Genomic DNA, 22,480 nt, shown 5'->3' on the forward strand with positions numbered 1-22,480 from the left:
GCTCATGCAGAGGCTCAACTCATAACCCCTAAGCACCCAAGACTCTTCTCCCCCCGCCCCCCGGCCAAGACTTTGTTTCCTTCCACGAAGCCCTGCAAGAACCCTGGATTCCCGATTTCCTGGCCCAGCAGACGGCTTCCCGAGGCTGCTATTCCAGGCCTCGCTAATCTGAGCGGCTGCGTGGACAGGTCAGTGGACAGGGCGCCTCCTCCTTGAGGCCAAAGGGGATCCGCCTGAGGACCCCGCGCCGGTGGAGACCCTCCAGAGCCCGAGCGCAAGGGCGCGCCGCCGAACTACGTTTCCCACAGTGCTCCGAGAAACCGGGACGACCAAGGCCCGGGACCCGGCGGGCAGGCTCGCGCGGAGCCTCCTGGGAGTTGTAGTTCGGTCCGCTCGCGCCGGCGCTGCTGTGGGCTCCGCGCCGGCCTTTGTCTGTCTGCGGGCGCGCGCCGCTGCGGTGAGTGAGGCCGCCGGCCGGGTCAGTGAGCCCAGGCAAGGCGGAGCCGCGTGGGCGGGCCGCCGCCCCCTGGCCCTCCGAGGCCCCAGTGGCCTTGAGCAGGCCCGGCCGGCCTGAGCCCCGAGGGGGGCCGCCCGCGAGGGGAGAGGCGTGCGGCCCGCAGAGAAGGGTCCAGCTGGACCGGAGAGCGGGGTGCTGAGGTCCAGCACGCAGGGCGGGCCCGGGGTGGGGTGCTGAGGCGGGAGGGGAGAGTGTGCCCGGGGAGGCAGGGGCCCCTCCGACCGCCGCTCCGCAGGGCAGAGCGTGGGTGAAGGCCCCGCACCCTGGAGACGCGGGAGGGGGAGGCCACAGGCAGGTGTGCCCAGGGGCCTGCAGCGAGGGTTTCACGACACGGTCCGGGAGGGAAAACGCAATCTCCAGGGAGGGGGAATGGGAGAGAGATCAGACTTGTCAGGGTGGAGAATGGGAGAAAGGACAAAATGGACTCAGATGTGTGGAGAAAAAGAATCGCCCTCCTCTCATCTTCTAACCCTAAAACTATCACCCAAGAGGTTACCAAGGCGGCAAAGTTTACCCCTTCTGCTGGGCCTCTCCTGAGGACTCTCAGCATCAGGCCTTCAGTCTGTAGGTTGTAGCAGAGATTTTGCACATTTGGTTCTTTCGTTCTCCCAAGATCGACCTGATATGACAGTGTCCTTAACCCATTTAGTCAGTGAGAAAATAGAGCCGGGGCTGTTTGGTTACTTGCCTAAGGTTGTGTGGGGATAATGGAGAAGACAAGGCAAGAATCCAAGTTTCTCATGGCCTAATTCTGAGTTTTTCAAAAGGATAAATAGCCTTTCTGATAGGAAAAGCAATTTTCTACTAATAAAGCTACTTCTTTAAAATCTTCTGGAAACCATTTTCTCAGATTTGTGACCTAGGGAGAAAAATAAAACAATGTCCTTTTTTTTAATCAAGAGACACAGCTGAGTTGTTACTTGTTGGAAGATCTCAGCATGCGCAGAGGTAGAGCTATAAATTCTACCCTCTTGTTCTGACCAGACTATTTGCTGGATGCCCCAGGGACAGAGTCCAACCCTGGGTAGCAGTTTTCATGCCTTTTCCACTGACTCTTGATGGATGTGCAGTAGTTGAGCAGTAACACCTTGAACCAACAAATGAACACCCTGTAGCATCCTGGCACTCTCACAGAGGATTCCTTTGTAGCTTCTACTCCAAATTGGAAGTGAGGCCTCCAAATACAAGTTTTTTGGGTTTGTTTTTTTTTTGTTTTTTTCCAAATACAAGTTTTAAATGCCTCTCCAGTCAAAACAACACGTAGCCAAGTGTACAGCTGTCAAGTGTAGCATTTGTTTACTTTAACAAAACAAAGCACTGTAGCATCACACTGCTATTGCATTAAATCAGGAGGCGAGCATTTTGATGAAATATATTAGATGGAAATAAGGATCATACATTGAACCACTGCATAAAGTGTAAGAATTCGGTAATGAGGATCCTAAAGGAAGAAGGAAATACTCAAAAAAAAAGGGGGGGGGGGAGGGATAGAAAAAGATAATATGGAGCAAGAGGATTCCTAGGATCTTGAAGATTAGTAAAATCTGGTCAAGCACTGCTACATTCGATTCCATTTTATAAAAGTTCTCACCAGCTCTTTAGTGATTAGAGAACTGTCTAGTGTAAGGGCATAGACTTTGGACCTCAAAAGTCTTTAATTTGATCCTTTGCCTATCATTGACTCCTTATCGGCTCTGAGAATTGGAGCAGGTTACTTATCCTAGTTGGAGTACCTTGGCTTGGTTTTGGGAGTCTGGGGTAGGTCTTCCTTTTCCAAGAATTGACAAGTATTTACACATAGAATTGGTATTCTCATACCTTGAAGAATAGGAGAGAGCAGTCTGGATCTGGAACCTCCTAAATATTGCTAAAAGGTAAACATACGAGATCTCTTGTTCTGTCCAGATCTAGGGGATCTGGAGGGGAGAGCTAGAGCCATTTGCATCCTAAAACCAATCATGAAGGCTGAAATGTTGGGTTTTTTTAGATTCTGAATTCCTTTGGAGGCTTGAAGGATAAAAGAGAAGGTGGTTAGATGGGGAAAGGAAGTGGGAGATCCCAATCACATGCCAAGGCTAAAGTACAAACAGGAGTGACCATTATCTTGGGATTGGCAGGAAGAGATTTATGTTTATGTGTTCTCTGCTTTCCCACCTCGTGTTTCCAGTTTGACTCATTTATGTGTGGTCATGGCACCTTTTGGCCAACTTTGCAGTCACATTATAGGTGACTTAGATTATATCAGTCCAGATTTCCTCCATTTACTCACCCCAAACTGGAGCTCATGTTGACTTTATCCTTCTCACTTATCAATTCTCCTGCCCTTTCCTGTTTGTTTTTGTTGTTGTTTTTTGTTTGTTTGCTTTTTCCTCCTCAGGTGTTCAAGAACAGCCCATGGAAGAATCATATGAAGAGGTGGTGATTAAGGTCATACGGCAGGCGTGGACATGTTTGGATTTCCAACAGCTACCCTGCTGGACTGTCACGGAAGATATGCTCAGAATGTAGCATTTTTCAGTGAGTGAGTCGGTTGATCGCTGAGATGCCCTCAGCTCACAACATTCCGTGTCCCTGTCCTCAAGCACTGGTCAGCAGACTGAGGAAGCAGAGGAGACATTTCTTTGGAGGAGTTCACTGTTCCTGGGGGTTACAAGGAAAGCTTGCAAGCTAAAATTAGAAATAGCGGTAGAAATCAAGCAAGAGAATGGTCTTGATATGGACGCAGTTTTGAGGTAGTCTCTGAGAAAATGAATGAGCAGCTTTACATCTCAGCACAGTCACTGAACAAGGGTAAGGCAGAAGAACGAGGAGAAAATCTTCCTAGGATGACTCCAAGAAAACTGTTAATAGTGATGAAGGGCCCAGTGCAGTAGGAGGCTCAGAGGCAGGGCAATACGGAAAACGCTGTCAGTCAGCATCTGCATAGGAAGTGTTTGAGAATAACTTCCAAACCAAAATTGGTCTCAGTTCCACCGTGGCTTAATAGACTGAAATAGCATGGATTTTAAAGGGGAAAGTTTCTTGGATCAGATTCTATAATTGTCCTAACGTGATCTATGGTATCAGATAAATTATTTAATTTCCTTGAGCTCCAGGCTCTTCATCTGTAAAATGGGACAATAAACTCTACCTTGCAGGGTTGCAGGGATTAGATAATAGATGTGATGTACAAAGCGATCTGATATATATTTTTTCTGTTGTCATGGAGCTTACTCCACTGTCAGGAAAACAGATTGGTATAGAGATGGATTTCTCATTTATTGATTTCTTCAGGGCCTGTACCAACTTTTATATTTTTTCTTACTGGAGTGCCTCCAAAATTTTAGAGCTTTAGGCCCTACGCAACCTGGATCCATAAACTTTTTTGGAGTCCGATAAAGCTTGGGTATGGGGCTCTATTTGGTCCTATGTAGTTTTCATAATTTTTCTGAGCCTAAGGCTAAATTAAACTAAATTTAGAGGCAATGTACTACTGTGGAGCATGCCTGTGTTTGAATCCCGACTTGACACTTAGCTGCAAGGTCTTTGACAACCTCCCTATGCTCTCATTTCCTTATCTGTAGCAATCTCATAGTATTGTTCTCAGGATTAAATTATCTATGCAAAGTTCATAGCATAATGGCTGGCACGTAAGCACTCAAAGCATTGTTTCTTTTTTCCCTGTTCTTCCCACTCAGCATATTGGTGCATCTTACATGACTTCCCTCTCATTTTACCAGATGTGATGACAGAAGCCCACCACAAATATGACCACTCTGAGGCCACAGGATCCTCAAGCTGGGATTTCCAGAATTCTTTCAGAAGGGAGAAGCTGGAACAAAAATCCCCAGATTCTAAGACACTACAGGAAGATTCACCTGGAGTGAGACAGAGGGTCTATGAGTGTCAGGAATGTGGAAAATCCTTCAGGCAAAAAGGTAGTCTAACCTTGCATGAGAGAATCCACACCGGTCAAAAGCCCTTTGAGTGTACCCATTGTGGAAAAAGCTTCAGGGCCAAAGGCAATCTTGTCACACATCAGCGAATACACACAGGAGAGAAGCCCTATCAGTGCAAGGAGTGTGGGAAAAGCTTTAGTCAACGAGGTAGTCTGGCCGTTCACGAAAGACTCCACACTGGACAGAAACCGTATGAGTGTGCTATTTGTCAGAGAAGCTTCAGGAATCAAAGTAACCTTGCTGTTCATAGAAGAGTTCACAGTGGTGAAAAGCCCTATAGATGTGATCAGTGTGGAAAAGCCTTCAGTCAGAAAGGAAGCTTAATTGTTCACATCAGAGTCCACACAGGCCTGAAACCCTATGCCTGCACACAGTGCAGGAAGAGTTTCCACACCAGGGGGAATTGTATCCTGCACGGCAAAATCCACACAGGAGAGACGCCCTATCTGTGTGGCCAGTGTGGGAAAAGCTTTACTCAGAGGGGGAGTCTGGCCGTGCACCAGCGAAGTTGCTCACAAAGACTCACCCTTTGACCACTCTCTTCAAATGAAGTTCTCTTTATGAATTAAAAGTACAAAATCCTCAGATCGAGCAACCTATCCAATTCTATGGAATGAATGCAGACTCTTTCAGAAAGACCATCATTGGGTAGGGCATACTGACTTTTCTCCTTTCCCCCAAATGAATATGAAAAATAAATGTCTTGTTTATTATCATTATCACATATGTTTCATAATTTCTGTCAGTTTATTTGGACCTGATTTCCCAAAGTAACTCCATTAATCTCACGCATACTGGGAGATTGTTCTGTGTATAACAGATAGAGATTTTAAATCTGTAGTTGACATCATTAGTCTTTTTAAAAAAATCAGCCCCTTATGAATGCCAAGATCTTTTCTTTACATGTTCAAATCAATCTTGTATTGGATTCAAAACCACTGGTAAGAATTCATCCCAAAAAGCTTGATAGCAAATCCTTATGATCTAAAGAGGTAAATTATATCAAAGGTCTCTGGACACAGAAATGTTTTAGAAATACTATGGGTTTGATCAGTGATGCAGTATTGCTCCCAAAGATACCCTGATACCAGTTGAAAAAGTATAGAAGAATGTTCATATCACCCCAATTCATAATAGTCATAAACTGGATAAAACCCAACAATAGGTAAAGTTATAATATACTGGGGTATGTTCATATAACGAAATATAACTCAGCAATAAAAAATAACACAGCTGATACAATAATATGGAAGAATCTCAAAGCTTTATATTGAGTGAAAGAACACAAATACACACACACCAAGAAAAACTAATCTATGGTAATAGAAGTCAGATAGTGGCTAACTATAGGGGGTGGGGACTGGGTAAGGACTGACTTGAAAAGGGCACAAGGCAACCTTATAGAGTGAAAATAAGCGCCATACCTTATTTCAGGTTTCAGATGGTGGATGCCTGGGTCTATAGAATTGTCAAAGTGTACTGAACTCAACATTAGAGTCTATGCATTTTCTCACGTGTAAAGTATACTTCAGTAACAATGAGATATTTTTAAAACACTGCACACAAGTCCCTTAACACTAATCTCATGAAGAGATGGGGGTCTGTCCCTTCCACTTGCGTCTGGGTAGGCTTGTGACTGCTTCAAACAAGAAAACAGAACTGATGCTACATGATATCCAAGAATAGGTCTGAAGAGCTCTTTAAAGGTGTGAAAAATTTCTACATAATTCTCTTGAGACACTCACTCTGGAGAAAACTAGCTGCTACGTGAAAAGCCTATCTTAAGACCACTATGATGGACAAAGCTGCTTATAAGTGCTCCAGTGGACAGCTTCAGCTGAGGTCCCAACAGATAGCCAGCATCAACTACCAGCCACGTGAGTGAGTTATTGTAGATGTCCAGCCAAGTGTAACCTGCAGATGACTGGAGCCCCAAGTGACATCTGACCAAAACTGTATGAGAGACCCCAGTAAGAACAGCCTTCCCAAATTCCTAACACAGAATCATGAGAGAATTCAAAAGTGATGGTGTAACCACTAAATATTTAGATTATTATACAGCAATAATAGAACATATTTTCTAAAAGGATAAGATACTATGAAAAGAAAAGGAAAAGTCTGGGAGAACAACTTGAGATTTACTTACTGATTAAACCAAAACAGGAAATCATGATTTAAGATTCACCAGAGAGCTTAAGATTTAAAAATAAACATTTATTTTGACAACATAGAAGGCAAGACATAGATTAGTTAACCCAGATACAAGTTAATATGAAGCAGTAAATGCTAGTCTCTAGCAGTCCTGCACTGTAAGAAATTTATTAGATACTTCAGTAACGAGGCAGTTTAAAAACACTGCCCACAAATTCTCTGATCTCACAAAAGGATGGAAGTCTATTTCACCTCCACTTGAATCTGGATCGGCTTGTGACTGCTTCAAACACAAAAAAATAGCAGAACTGATGCTACATGACTTCCAAGAATAAGTCTGAAGAGCTCTTTAAAGGTGTGGAAAGTTTCTGCATGATAGGTAGAGATAAACACATACAGACACAGCTATATATAGATAGAATGCTAGTTCTGCAGAACTAGTAAATAAGGAGTAAATAGGTCAGAAAATATAAAGGGCCTTTAAAAATATTCTTTCTATTCTTGATACATGTATTACTAGATTTCTTCAAAGACTGTTGGCTGCTTATATTACAGTAATAACAAAAGAGTTCCAGTTTAAGAGGACACTGTAAGAAGATCCTGGATTCCCCTCTTCCCACAGATACATTTAATCTACAGCCACATATGAAACCATTTCCTCTTTACAAAGCTAAAAACTAGCTGAGTGACTCCTATATATAACACAAATTTAAAAACCTCACATTGAAGCTGGTAGAAGAGGCTGAGACCCTTTTGCCATAAATCCTACCCCTAGTACAGCAAACCACAATCAGGAGGGAATACACAACCTGAGGAGCAAAGAGCTTAGCCCCACGTTGGTTATTCCAACTTTTAAGACTGAAGACAGGAGTCCCCAAAACATGTAGTTTTGAAAACTAACAGGAATCACATTCATGAGACCCACAAGACTAGAGTGAACTGAAAAACAGCTCTTAAAGGGCTCTCACACTTGGGGCGCCTGGGTGGCTCAGTCAGTTAAGCTTTCAGCTGGGGTCATGATCTCATGGTTCCTGAAACTGAGCCCCACGTCAGGCTCCACACTGACAATGCAGAGCCTGCTCGGGATTCTCTCCCTCTCCTCTCTCTTCCCTCCCCATTGTGCTCTCTCTCTCAAAATAAATAAATAAACTTTAAAAAAGGGAGGCAGGGGGACACTCACACTTGGACTCACCCCAGGGAAAAGCACAAGAGGCAGCCACTTGAGAAGTGCCCAAACTTCATGTGAAAGAGGCGTATTTTCGGGGCACCTGGGTGGCTCAGTTCATTGAGCGTCCAACTCTTGATTTTGGCCCCAACGTTGTGGGGATCGAGCCCCGCATCAGGCTCTGTGCTGAGCTTGGAGACTTCTTAGGATTCTTTCTCTCTCTCCCCCTGCCCCTCTCCCCTGCTCATGCTCACTTGCACTCTCTCTCCCTCTCTCTCTCTCTCAAAAAAAAAAATTTTAAAAAGGAGTATTTTCTTATCTTAAAGTGATGGCCTGAGGCACAAGCCTCTAATTGAACGCACACCCTAGGGGCCTTGCATCTCCAGAGGTGGAAGATGGCTGGCACCATCTTGGCACTGTCCCTCTGCCTCACTGTTCAGCTCACCCGTTATCTCCCAGGAGGGAGCTTATGCCCTCCTCTGGCACACCACTTCTGGCAGCTCTGGCCTAGGGGGACAACTCTAGGTCACCCGAACCTGGTGCCCAGTGGGGCTTATGCCCATGGGTCCACAGGACTGTAACCAATGTAGAAATAAGCTCTTGACTGGCTACCACCCTCAGGGCACAACAAGAGACAACAGACCAAGGCACTCAGTGTTTCTGTGAAAGAAGCCTATTAGCTTATCTTCATAGCTGCGGCGCAGAGGGCAGGATTGTAATTGAACACACAGGTAAGGGCACACGGTAATTCTCTCCAGAGACCTCAGAGGACGTCGTCTTCACGTTCTCCCTCTGCCGTGCTCCACAGCACCAGTATTTCCCAGAAAGGTGCTCATGCGTGTGTCTCATGTTGTCTCATGCTCATGTTGGTTTTTATGGCTCAACATCCACAAATCTATCAAGGTGACACACATTAACCAAATGAAGGGTAAAAATCCTGTGATCATCCCCATACAGTAAAAGCATATGACCAAATTCAACATCTGTTCCTGACAATAAAAATTCTCAATAAAGTTAGTAAGAGGAAACACCCCTCAGCAAAATAAAGACCATATAGGACAGCTAACATCATATGCAGAGTAAAAAGCTAAAAGCTTTTCCTCTAAGATCAGAAACAAGACAAGGATACCCATTATCCTCACTTTTATTCAACATAGTAATTAAAACCCTAGCCAGAGCAATTAGGCAAGACAAAGAAATAAAAGGCATTTTATTTCAAATTAGAAAGAAGCAAAACTGTCACTATTTGCAGATAACGTGATCTTATATATAGAAAACCCTAAAGACATCGCACACACACACAAAAACGTTAAGACTAATAAATGAATTCAATAAAGTTGTATAAATAAATACACAGGGGCGCCTGGGTGGCTTAGTTGGTTGAGCATCTGACTCTTGATTTCAGCTCAGGTCATGATCTCACGGTTTGCGGGTTCAAGCCCAGGATCGGTCTCTGTGCTGACAGTGTGGAGCCTGCTTGGAATTCTCTCTCTGCCTCTCTCTCTGCCCCTCCCCCACTTCCCCTCTATTTCTCTCTCAAAATAAATAAAAATAAACTTTAAAAAAGAAATGAAATATACAAAATCTGTTGCTTTTCTGTACACTAATAACAAAATATCAGAAAGAGAAATTAAGAAAACAATCTCATTCACAATTGCATCAAAAAGAATTAAATATCTAGAAATAAATTTAACAAAGGATGTGGAAGACCCATACACTGAAAACTCTAAGACATTGATGAAAGAAATCAAATAAGACAAATAAATGGAAAGATAGTCCATGCTCATGGATGGAAGAGTTATTATTGTTAAAATGTCCACACTACTCAAAGCAATCTACAGATTCAGTGAAATCCCTGCCAAAATTCCAATGGCATTTTTCACAGAAACAGAACAATCCCAAAATTTGTATAGAACCATAAAAGACCTGGAACAGCCAAGGCAATCTTGATAAGAACAAAGCTGGAGGCAACATGCTCCCTGATTTTAAACCATATTATAAAGCTATAGCAATCAAAACGTTATGGTACTGGCATTAAACAGACACACAGATCAATGGAATAGAGCAGAGAGCCCAGAAATAAATAAGCACATGGCAAATTAATCTATGATGATGAGGGGGGTTAGATGGGTGAAGGGAGTCAAAAGGTACAAACTTCCATTTATAAATCAGTCACCCTGCCAAGGCACTCCCTTCATGGAGTACCCTGGGAACCCCCAACCGATGACCCACCTCAGCTCCAGCCACCCTGCCAGGGCACCTCCTGCAAGCAGCACCCCAGGAACCCTAGACCCACGCCCTGCCTCTGCTCCAGCCACCCCCCTCCCCAGGGTGCCTCCTGTGCTGAGCACCCCAGGACACCCTGGCTTGTACTCACTTCAGCTTCAGCTATCCTGCCAGGGCACCCTCTGCATGGAGAGCCCCAGGACTGCCCCGGGCTGCACCTACTTCAGCTTCAGCTGTCCTGCCAGGGTGCCCTCTGTACAGAAAGCCCTACCTGAGGTTCTAGCCTATAGCGTCTACCACCAAATTTGTGAGAAGGCATTCAGATCAGTATTGACCAATAGAAATACGATGCGAACCCCAAATATGGGTTGCATATATAACTAAATTTTCTAGCAGACACATTAAAATCATTTTAAATAAATTTAATATTTAATTTAACCTATATATCCAAAATATCATTTTGATATATAACATAAAAATGACCGAGAGACTTTAGTTTCTGTTTGTCATGCTGCATCTTCAAAACCCAATGTATGTGTTACACTTATAACACATCTCAACTCAGACTAACCTCTTTTTAACTGCTCAATAGCCACTTGTGGCTACTCTACTGTGTCGCCCTTAAATGATTCAACCAGGCAACTGTTAAGTCAATGCCAGTCTTGAGTTTTCCCAGCTGAGACCCAAACTTCACACTGTTAGAAAGTTGTCCCTGCCATGCTCTTTCTGAATTCTTGATACTCACAAAGTCTGTGAGTATAACAAAATGATAACTAAGTTTGGGTGGCTTGTTATGTGCCAGCAGTAACTGGGATGCCAGTCTGAAAGTCTATAATTTATTTAAACGTTTTCCTAATTTAGATGTTTTTCCCACTTCTTTTCAGGATTTTATTATAAACAATGCTATGATGAGTAATATAAGCTTTGTAAGCTAATCAAATTATTTCCTTGAGAGTGGATTTTCTGGGTCAATGGAAGCATACATTTAGATTGACATTCATGTTGTCAAACTGCTATCCAAAGCTTAACCAGTTTTCACTAATAACACATATATGCCCAACGGTGCTACTAATTAATACTAACCATTTTTAGTTTCTTGAGTTGAATGTTTAGTTCCTTTCCCTTATGTTCTATAAAATTCATAAATAATCTGGCTTTAGCTTATGTCTTAAACTACCACTGATATATTTGTATTATAAAAGATTGAAGTAATGCACAAACTATATAAAAGGGGCCCTACACCATTATATAATTTGGCTTTTTTCCCACTTAAAGTCTTGGTTATCTTTCCGTGTCGGTTAAAAAATTAACCCATTAAGTGTTTATTGATTGAATGATTGCCTTATAATTGCTATGTATTAAATTACTGCATGGTAGTCCAAAGAATGCATGTTATCTTAATTTAACCATTGCCCTAGTGATAGATATTATGGTGACTCAAATTGTGCATTACTATAGTGCTCTAAAGACTGCCTTTACTCTTTATTGGATTTTAAGAAGTATAAATGTTAAGTCAAAGAGTAGAAGCTTTCTAAAAGTTGGCAGATACAGTCAAATTATGCTTCTCATCACCAAACACTTCATTAATTCACAATTCCTTCAACAATATGTAAGTGTGCCTATTTTCTTGCAGCCTCAAAAGTACAAAATATTTTCTATCTTATTAATTTTTGCCAATAATGACAAAAAAAAATCTGATCATTTTAATTCACATTTCTCTAAAGCTGGCTATTTCTTTTGGACTATTTATATTTCCTTTTTCTGACAACTGTACATTCATATTCCAAGCTATTTCTCCACTGGGATTTTTATATTATTCTTATGTACCTTTATGAACCCTTTAGATATTCTAAGTATTGTTTGTTATTTATGATGGTGATAATATTCTCTCCAAGTCTGGCTCTTTGTATTTTAACGCCATGAAGCCTATGGTCATACAAAAGCTTTTGCTTTTTATGTGGTTATTTATTTTATTTTTATGGCTTCTGAATTTTCTTATTTAGAAAGACAACTAGGTTTAACTATGTTAAATTATACATTAATGTATATGCGATTAAATATTTCAAAAGAAAAGTCAAAGTAAAAATTTCACTTCATCATACCAATAAAAACATTCTTCTCAAAGATAAAAAACTTTTGGACTTTATTTTACTAGATCTTTTTGAATACATAGGATATATACATAAAACAAAATAGCTTCATTTCTTAAAATGTAAATTGGACCACAATATGTAGATTTTCTGCAACTTACTTTTTTTTAACTGGAACAAGGTATCATGGGATATTTCTATGGCTCTCTATAGAGCTCTACTTCATTCTTTTTACTTGCTACATAGTGTTCTATAGTAACTATTTCCATATTGATAAACATTTAGGTTCTTCAAATATTTCACTAATACAAACCATACGACAGTGAACATCCTCACAAGTGAGAAGTTCTCCAGGATAGAGGTACGCAGACTATTTTTGTTAAGTGTGTGATTTGTTGAATGTCTCCCCTTTGACGGTCAAAAAGAATAATTACTTTTGCCTGATTTACCACACTAATTACATTTGATGGCTCTTTCTTTGTTATGCATTTTCTTATGTTGTTTAAGGGCTGAACTCTGAGGAAAAGCCTTCCCACATGCATTACATTCATAAGGTTTTTCTCCGGTATGGATTCTCTGATGTTCCACAAGGCCAGAGCTATGTCTGAAGGATTTCCCACATTTCTTACAGTGATAGGGCTTTTCTCCAGTATGAATTCTCTGATGTCCAATAAGGGTTGAGCTCTTCGTAAAGACTTTCCCACAGTCATTACATTGATAGGGTTTATTTCCACTATGAGTTTTCTGATGTCCAGCAAAGGATGAGCTATACCTGAAAGATTTTCCACACTTATTACAGTGATAGGGTTTCTCTCCGGTATGCATTCTTTGATGACTAACAAGTGTTGAGCTCTTCCTAAAGGTTTTTCCACATTCATTACATTGATATGGTTTCTCACCAGTATGGATTTTCAGATGTTCCAACACAGTTGAGTTATCCCTAAAAGCTTTCCCACATTCCTTACATGTAAAAGGCTTCTCTCCACTATGTATTCTCTCATGACGAGTAAGGGCTACATTCTGAGCAAAGGCTTTCCCACAGTCATTACATTTGTAGGGCTTCTGACCGGTATGAATTCTCTGATGACGTAAAAGGATAGAGTTCTTTCCAAAAGCTTTTCCACATTCATTACATTTATGAGGTTTCTCTCTAGAATGAATTTTCTGATGATTAACAAATGTTGAGTGCTTCTTAAGGAATTTCCCACATTCAATACATCTATAGGGTTGCTTGCCTGTGTGGATTTTACGATGATTTAAAAGGGATGAGCTGCTCATAAAGGCTATCCCACATTCATTACATTTATGGGGTTTCTCACCAGTATGATTTCTCTGGTGGCTAATAAAGGAGGAATTATATTTGAAGACTTTCCCACATTCCTCACATTTATAATGTGTCTTCTCTGCGGAACTTCTGCCCTCCCAGTCCAGGCCTCTCTCCATCATGTCAATTTTTGTTTCTTCTCCCAGATCAGATCCTTCGGAGGTATTTTGCTTTAGGGTGGACACCTTTGTTTCAAACCAGTACTCCTGGACTGAAAAAAATTTTTTTAATTCAAACACTCTCTATGTTGAAATACTGAAAGTGTGAGCTGCACAGGATAAGAATAATGTTCTCTTCTACACAAGGAAGGGTTATGTAAAATTAATTCATCCCACTTGTGACTCTTGCTAAGAAAAGACAGCAAGACTAAAGATAAAAGTTAAGTAGGTGTCTAAAGAAATGGCAGGAATTTATATTATAAACTTTGTATTTAAAGAACGCAAAGAGCATCTAAGAAGTTGGCAAGTTAGGAAGGTAACACAGAACCCGCCCCTCCAAAAATAGATAAGAATGTGAGAATACACACAAATTTGGAGAGAAAAACAAGTATCACAAAGCAAACCATGATTGCTAGCACAGAATCCTGTAAGGTAGTACATCTGAGAACATTTTAATGTCTCCAAGAACTTAAGGATAACATTTCATTGTGAGAATTTAACAGAGAACCAATATTTAATGTATCAGAGAAAAACCAGACAAAACATTTAAGGAACCAAAACAGTTCTCAGGCCTAAAAGAGTCTAGACTTTAATCTAAGTTTTTAACATACCTAAAAAAGAACATACCAAATTGTCACTTTTTTGTTGTTGTTGTTACAAAGTACACACACAAGACCCAAGAGAAAATATGCAAGATGATTCTGACAAGTAGATGCCAGAAAACTAATGAAGCCATATTTGTGATAAATCAACAATCAATGATCAATTCTTTTACTGAATGAATTTTTCTTATATACAGATATAGATATATACACACATACACATATATTTATATTTTTATTATTTGTATTTATATTTATTACGATTCCATATATCAGATACTAGAGCTAAGATTTATTTTTTTAGAAAAATGCAAGAAATGAAGCCTGGTGAGTAACAGCCCAGATCCTTCAAATGGCCTTTAAAGGGATATACATTTAATGTATAATGGTTAAACTAGAGAAAATTTCAAGATACTGATTGTAAAGGTAGGTAGAGGCAAATTAGTCATATGAAGAGAATTGCAAGTATATGGACATCTGTTTTATGACAAAGGTAGTTTGCAGAGCAGTGAGGAACATTGGTACTTTTTTGGGAGAGTTAAACATGAATGCTACCTCTTACCATGCACAAAAAATCAGTTTCAAAAGTATGATAAATCTAAAAGGCAAACAATAAAGCTCCTAGAAGTTAACACAGAAGAATGTTTTCATGAACTTGGGGAAAGATTTATTAAAAAGGACACAAAAAGCACTGTCAAGAAAGGGAAAGATTGATAAACTAGAGATCATTAAAATTAAAACTTCTATTCATCAAAAGACCATTAATAATGAAAAGCAGAGAGAAGGGTGATACTGCATATGTAATCAACAAAGGGCTCTCTGAATAGATATTTCGTGAAAGATGATATATATAATGGCCAATAAACATTTGCATATGTCCTCAACCTCATTAGATATCAGGGATAAGGATATTAAAACCACATGAGATACACAACACACCCAAAGAATGCCTAACTTCAAAAGACTGACAATATCAAGCACTGGTAAGGATACGGAAAAATGAGTACTCTCACACACTGATGGTAGAAATATAAATGGTACAAACCTTTAAAAAACTATTTGGCATTATGTAGTAAAGTTGAATATATGCATATCCTATAAAATAGAAAATCCACTCCTAAGTATGTGCCCAGAAGAAATGTATCTACATGTGAACCAAAAGATAACCCATAAAACTGTTCACAGCATCTGTAATATTAGTCAAAACCTGGAAATATCCCAAATATCCATCCAAATATATGCAATAAGCTATGGTATAGCAATACAATGAATGAAATACTCCATTTCATTTCATGTTTTCAACGCATGGTCCCCAGTCCAGTAGCATTAGCATCAGCATCACCTGGCAACTTGGTAAAAATTTTCAGTGCACTCTAAACCAAATAAATAAAAAACTCTGAGGGCTGGGCCTAGTAATTGTACTTAAGCATGCATTCTGATGAATGCTAAATTTTTAAGAATCCTTGGTCTACACAAAGGACAATGGATGAAAATGGCCAAATAAACTTCAGTGTTAGTCTGGGTGGGGAGGGGTTAGGGCAGGGGAACATGGCTAATGATTGGGAGGGATCAGCATGTTATTTAGTAGTATTCCCAGGGTTCTTTTCCTTGACCTGAGTGTTGGTTACATAGTATTCGATTTAAAAATACTATACTAATTTAGGGGTGCTTAGGTGGCTGAGTCAGTTAAGCGTCCAACTCTAGATTTCGGCTCAGGTCATGATCTCATGGTCATGAGGTCGAGCTCTGCATCATAACCAAGAGGCATTTACTAAAATTCAACATCGTACTTATTTTAAAATATATAATTTCTTAATGAAAGAGGTGAATTAAATTTTTTTAATGTTAATTTTTTATTTTTTGAGAGAAAGAGAGACAGAGACAGAGCACAAGTGGGGGAGGGGCGGAGAGAGAGGGAGACACAGAATCTGAAGTGAGATCCAGGTTCTGAGCTGTCAGCACAAAGGGCTCGAACCCACGAACTGTGAGATCGTGACCTGAGCTGAAGTCGCACGCTTAACTGACTGAGCCACCCAGGTGCCCCGAAAGAGGTGAATTAAATACTTAACTACATAATAACATTCAGGTTTCCCAACCCAATAACCAGCTAAATGGGAGAATCCTAGACACAATCCTATTAGAGACACAAAAAGACTACCATATCCATCATTACCATTGTTGTTGACAATACAAAAACAAGTCGATATAAAACAAACTTTAAAAAAAAAACACATGCTCGACTACACTCCTGATAAGAGAAATGCAAACTAAAATTACAATAAAATTAAAGTTTTTAACTATCAGTTTGGCAATGATCAAAAAGTATAAGACACTGTTGTCAAGGTATGATCAGATTGGCATCCATACATTGTCATTAGGAGTATAAATGTATATAATCTCTATGGATACTGGTAATATTCACTGAATTTAAAAATATACTTACCCTTTCACCTACAAATTCTTCTAGAATTTATCCTATAGATTTACTTGTACTTGAGAGAACTGATGTGTATAAAGATAATCACTGCATCATTCATAGTTATTATGTCCATCAACAGGGAACTGATAACATAAGTTACAGTACATCCATAAAATGAAACACTGTATACCCATTAAGAATAAAACAGCACTCGGGGCGCCTGGGTGGCTCAGTCGGTTAAGCGTCCGACTTCGGCTCAGGTCATGATCTCACAGTCCGTGAGTTCGAGCCCTGCATCGGGCTGACAGCTCAGAGCCTGGAGCCTGTTTCAGATTCTGTGTCTCCCTCTCTCTCTGCCCCTCCCCTATTCATGCTCTGTCTCTCTCTGTCTCAAAAATAAATAAACGTTAAAAATTTAAAAAAAAAAAAAAAGAATAAAACAGCACTCTAAATGATGTAGCTATTTGAAATGATTTCCAAGATATTACAAAAGATACACAATACTGTACTACCATGTGCTTTAAAAAAAAAAAAAGGAATACATGTATATTCTTGCAAAGCACACACTATATCTAGAAATTTCCACAAGAAATTTATATAAGAATGCCTCCAGAGAGAGGAACTGGATGATTAAGAAAGGTATGTGAAGGGAATGCGTGGGTGGCTCAGTCGGTTAAGCATCTGACTCTTGATTTCAGCTCAGGTCATGATCCCAGGATCATAGGATCGAGCCTCACATTAGGCTCTGGGCTGACAGTGTGGAGCCTGCTTGGGATTCTCTCTCTCCCTCTCTCTCTTTCTCTCTCTCTCTCAAAAATAAATAAACTTAAAAAAATAAATAAATAAAGGTATGTGAAGAAGACTGCATACAATTTGAACCATCTGAATTTTGTACCATATGTATTTCTAAAAACTAAAAGAGTAGAATATGCAGAAAAGGAGGATGAACTGTGAAACATGGAATGGTTGTGAAATCTTTGTCTAAAGATTTGTTAGTCTTCTAAATGGATGGAAGAAATATCAAAGGAAACATTGCTAGTTTTTACTACATCTAAATTCTAAACATCTTATTTCAAAAAATACCAAAATTAAAACAGAAAGAACAAAGAATAAGGAAGACTGAGTTACTACTACTACTGAATTACTCAATAAGGAATCTACACAAAAATTTAGAGGGAAAGGGGGTGCCTGGGTGGCTCAGTCAGTTAAGCGACTAACTTCAGCTCAGGTCATGATCTCCTGGTTTGTGAATTTGAGCCCCACATCAGGCTCCTCAATGACGGTGCAGAGCCTGCTTGGGATTCTCTCTCTCTCCCTCTCTCTCTGCCTTTCCCCCATTTGTGCTTTCTCTCTCTTTCAAAATAAATAAATAAAACTTTTAAAATTTTAGGAGAAAAAAAGTTAAACATAGTAAGAACAAAAGAATTACTGAAAAGCATTAAAAAAAAAACAAAACAAAACAAAACAGGGGCACCTGGGTAGCTCAGTCAGCTAAGCACTCAACTCTTGATTTCGGCTCAGGTCATAATTTCACAGTTCATGAGATCAAGCCCTGAGTTGGGCTCTGCTCTGGCAGCATGGAGCCTGCTTGGGGTTCTCTCTCTCCTTCTCTCTCTGCCCTTCTCCTGCTCACACACACATGTTCCCTCTTCCTCTCTCTCTCTCTCTCTCTCTCTCTCAAAATAAATAAAAAAAATTTAAAAAAAAAAAAACCCAGGTTAAACAAATTATATATATCACTGGTATTTTCCATGAAATATAATTATAAAAGTTTCTCTGAAGATGATATAGGCAAAATGACAATTAGAGTTTTTAAAAAAGGAATACTAGCAAGATAAATGTTGTAGGTGAGAGAAACATCATGTTTAAAGACTTTGAAATGAATTATGATGCAAAGAAAGCGACTTACAGCAATTTATGCAAAGTATACATAGAAAAAAGATGAGAGCCAAGAGCAAAGGATAACAGAGAAATTTTAAAAGGGAAGAAAACGCTTCCCCATCAACTTGTTTGCTAAAAATAGTAATTATCTGATAGTTAGGAAACTATGCTTACACTTGGAATCTGCCACTGCCACTATATGATTAAAGATAATGGATATTAAAACCAGAAAAGGATATACAGTCATTTATTAAGCTAACCATGAGAGAATTTGAAAGGAATTGAAAATGGACAGAAGATAGAAACAAAGTACAGCCCGACAAGTGCCTGAAAACAGGGAGGGAGAAAAAAAACACATGAAGAGACTGAGGATTTCAGGCGAGAAGTCATGGGCCTGAGGCCCTCGAGAAGGGAGCAGCTCTCCACAGGCACGGATAGAATGAGGAGAAAAACGGCAAGTCATTTGACGCAGCGATGACATTAAGAGGAGGAAAGCGGTGTCAAGTTCCCCCACGCGGCTGCACAGACACGCGACCTCTGAGGTGAGCCTTGTGACCAACAAGTCCTCCTCACCACTCTGTGCGCTGAGCTGCTGCTTGAAATGGCCCCGCCTCACTCACCTGAACAAGTACCTGATGGAACTTGCTGTACTTCCATCCATGGCTCTGACCCTTGCTCCAACTGGGTGATTAGTTTGGGTTTGGAAGAGAGAAGCCCTGTTCATAGGAAAACACAAAAGGAATGTGACTATGGTCATGAGCACAAGCAGTCATCCCAGACCTCAGTCTCAGGAAGGTTTCCACATCAGAGAGGCCTAGAGGGTTGTGTGAGGATGTCCAAATCATGTCCAAATCATGCTAGTTATAGAAAGGTAGGAGGGAAGGTCAGTTAGAAAACCAGGCCTCCTTGAGGATGAGAATTCCTATTGTTGGTGGCAGACAAATCCTGAGATGGAAAATTTAGAAAACTGGGCTAGACAACACACATAGCTGCCATCTTAAACTCTGTATGGCTCGGACTTTCTGAGAGATGGGACTGTGCGTAAACTCCAGCCTCTAAGTCCATGCTAAAAACAAACAAAACTTCCTATTTACGATTTAAATACCCCAAATCATTTACCCTGTGAAAACACACAGTTGCCCAGGAAATCAATTTTGAATTAAAAAGACATCCTTACCCACTGACACCAGATTCCCATAGTTTTCCAGCATCACATCCTTGTACAGGGCCCGCTGAGCAGCATCCAGGTGTTTCCATTCAATCTGGGTAAAGGCCACAGCCACATCCCCAAATGTCAGTGATCCCTGCAAAGTCAAACCCAATTCTTCTCACCAAGGAATGTTTATTTTTTTTAATTTTTTTTTTTCAACGTTTATTTATTTTTGGGACAGAGAGAGACAGAGCATGAACGGGGGAGGGGCAGAGAGAGAGGGAGACACAGAATCGGAAACAGGCTCCAGGCTCCGAGCCATCAGCCCAGAGCCTGATGCGGGGCTCGAACTCACAGACCGCAAGATCGTGACCTGGCCGAAGTCGGACGCTTAACCGACTGCGCCACCCAGGCGCCCCGTCACCAAGGAATGTTTATACCCTGAAGTAGGGAACCAGGAAGTCCTCATCAGAAAAGGAGAGCAACACCTTCAAGGCCAGCTTCTGATACTTCAGCTTGTTTATGCAGAGGGAAGTGGAACACAGTTAACAAAAGGACCAAGGGGGAAAGTAAATGACAAGCTCAGGAAGCAGACTTGCTACCCAGGAACAAAAAATCAAAAGAAGCTGGAAAATCCAGCCAGGAATAAGAGGAGGTCATGGCCCCTCATTTCAACCACACTGCCCTCCTCATGTTCTTCCAACACGCCTATCATGCTCCCTCCTCTGGGCCTGGCATTTGCTCATTCCTCACTTCATAGGTCTTTGCTTAAATGTCACCTCCTCAGAATGTTCTTCGCTTTTCTCCCATCCTCTACCACTCTCCATCCCATGTCCCACTTCACTCTCTTCACAGGATTTCTCACTACTTGGCAGGACTAGATTTATCATCTATAATGTGAGCTCCAGGAGCTTAGGGACCACTTGGGTCACTGTTGTCCCCCTCTCCTAAAATACTGCCTGGAACATAGAACTGTTCAAGGATTCGTCAGTCAACAAATAAATAGAAACTCCAAAAGGCATGCAAAATGATAGTGGATTTATCCTAGAATTTACTAGGAAATAATATATATTTGTCAATTGCCTTTCACAGCAATAGCAACTTAGTATGTACCATGCACAGTGCTAAGCCCCAAGATAAACACCATCTCTCTGCATTTCTGCCATGATGGTCTATAAAGTAAATCTATTTCATACCTAAAGATACTAAGGCTCAGAGAGTTGAAAGAACTTGTTCAAAGTCACAGGGCTGGTTGACTACAGAATAAAAAGGAGCTTTAAAAAGTGATAGTGAGACGATGGAGCAAATAGGAAGATATTTCATAACATATTAATATGTCATATCAAAACATATTAAAAGGAAAAAATGGATAAGCCTAAAAAATACTTATACAAAAGTGTTTCAAATGAAATAATTTGATTTGTTAGTGCAATAGGAATATGGATCATCTTTAATTTTTAAAATTTTCCTTTACTCTTAATTTGTATAATAGTCAAATAGGTCTTACTTCCTTTCAAAATGCTAATTTACTTCCTGTCAACTTCTCAAAATTCTTCAAAACCCAGTTTTCTCCAGCATACAGGCAAACTCCAGCCTGGCATTCTAGATCCCAAATGTTTCCAAATTTCTCTGGAACCCGTTTTCATGGTTCAGATATAATGGCTTCACTCATGTTATAGCCTTCCCCTAGTCACCCCACCTTCTGCAATTATGCAAACTTAATTTAATCTTCAGGAAGAACTAAACACACCCTGAAGACTCCTCTGACCCCTGAACATCAAGAGAGCATTACCATCATTGTGTCATATCTATCAGCCTCTGTCCTTGTATGATGTGTCTGTCCTTCATCTTCTGCGAGGTGGCAAACTCACTTTGAGACAATGGCTATTCCTTACCTACAAAGTACTCTTCAGTTTCTAGCACTCTAGAAAGCATGGGTAGCAATCATCTATTTAGTGAATGACTCTGTCATGTGTAGAGAGGACATGAAGGGACAACAGTGGGGAGAGGGGTCCTTTCTCCGCAGCGCTGCACCTATCCAGGATTGGCTCAGGGAACCTAATTTGGTCCATACACAGGGCAGAGCACCTTCCAGACAAGCATAAACCCAGCTTCATTTTGAAAGGGTGGCAATTCCTCAGGAAAAGTTAAAACCAAACTTGCCTGGATCTGGGCTCTTGGTAGCCTTGGGGCCATCTGTCTCCTGAACTGTTCTCCCAGGCAAGGGCAAAGAATCCTGAATAAGCCAATCTGGGAAAGAAGAAAGGAAATATGAGGAAGTCCCTCCATGTCCTAAACTAGCTAGAACTTGCTCTCTGCAAGCTGAACCGACCAGTCCTCCACCCTCCCTACTCCGCACAAAGGTGGGCAGACAGGTGAAGGTGGTTAAGATCAGGACTGGCTGCCTGGAATCCGGCCGGGCAGCAAGCTCCAAGCCAAGCTCTGGCTGTCAGTCAGGAACCTTCGCCAAAACGGGTGGAAAGTCTCGTCGGTGACTCGATCTCTGGGCCTCAGGGCAAGCCTTTAAACTCTCAGGCGCCGGATTGGGGCGGCCATTTAACACAGTACGGCTCATCTGGTTGGGGCCCCGGCCACATCTGCCTGTCCCCTCGTAAACCGGCTCCTTTCTCGGCCCGCCCTGGGGAAAAGAGGGGCGCACCAGGTCTCAGTGCCTGCCTGGCGGCCGCCGTTCCAGAACGCCGCTGGGCGTGCTGGCCTACGAGGCTGCGCGCGCCCAAGACCGGCGACCACCCAAAGCGGTACTAGTCTCCGAGACCCGCGAGCTGGCAGGAACCTCGCTCTACTCACACGGAGGCCAGCAGGGCCGGAAACGGAAGCGGCCGCGGAGCCCCTGGGAAA

At 41.2% G+C, this 22,480-nt stretch overlaps 2 protein-coding genes across 9 annotated transcripts; one reads left to right on the forward strand and one right to left on the reverse strand.

Moving 5' to 3' along the window:
• Positions 1-371: 371 nt before the first annotated feature.
• ZNF32 (zinc finger protein 32) lies at positions 372-5,177 on the forward strand. Of its 5 annotated transcripts, none has more exons than XM_047825950.1 (3): positions 372-457; positions 2,895-3,034; positions 4,195-5,177. In XM_047825950.1, the coding sequence occupies exons 2-3, from the start codon at positions 2,965-2,967 to the stop codon at positions 4,986-4,988; spliced, it is 864 nt and encodes a 287-aa protein (XP_047681906.1). In that variant the 5' UTR covers positions 372-457; positions 2,895-2,964; the 3' UTR covers positions 4,989-5,177. The 5 variants fall into 5 exon arrangements, with proteins under 5 accessions (XP_047681906.1, XP_047681907.1, XP_047681909.1 ...); XM_047825951.1 differs by lacking the exon at positions 372-457 and adding an exon at positions 467-2,391; XM_047825953.1 differs by lacking the exon at positions 372-457 and having other exon boundaries at positions 694-3,034; positions 4,237-5,177.
• A 6,952-nt stretch (positions 5,178-12,129) lies between these two features.
• On the reverse strand, positions 12,130-22,410 carry ZNF485 (zinc finger protein 485). 4 transcript variants are annotated; one of them, XM_047825946.1, is made up of 5 exons: positions 22,281-22,410; positions 21,785-21,871; positions 19,649-19,775; positions 19,092-19,187; positions 12,130-13,622 (listed from the first exon to the last, which is right to left on the reverse strand). In XM_047825946.1, exons 2-5 carry the CDS (start codon positions 21,815-21,817, stop codon positions 12,541-12,543), a joined length of 1,338 nt encoding a protein of 445 aa, XP_047681902.1. In that variant the 5' UTR covers positions 21,818-21,871; positions 22,281-22,410; the 3' UTR covers positions 12,130-12,540. The 4 variants fall into 4 exon arrangements, with proteins under 4 accessions (XP_047681902.1, XP_047681905.1, XP_047681901.1 ...); XM_047825949.1 differs by having other exon boundaries at positions 21,414-21,871; positions 22,281-22,309; XM_047825945.1 differs by having other exon boundaries at positions 21,785-22,409.
• Positions 22,411-22,480: the final 70 nt, after the last annotated feature.

This window comes from Prionailurus viverrinus, chromosome D2 (genome assembly GCF_022837055.1).
Source record: "Prionailurus viverrinus isolate Anna chromosome D2, UM_Priviv_1.0, whole genome shotgun sequence".
NCBI lineage: Eukaryota > Metazoa > Chordata > Mammalia > Carnivora > Felidae > Prionailurus > Prionailurus viverrinus.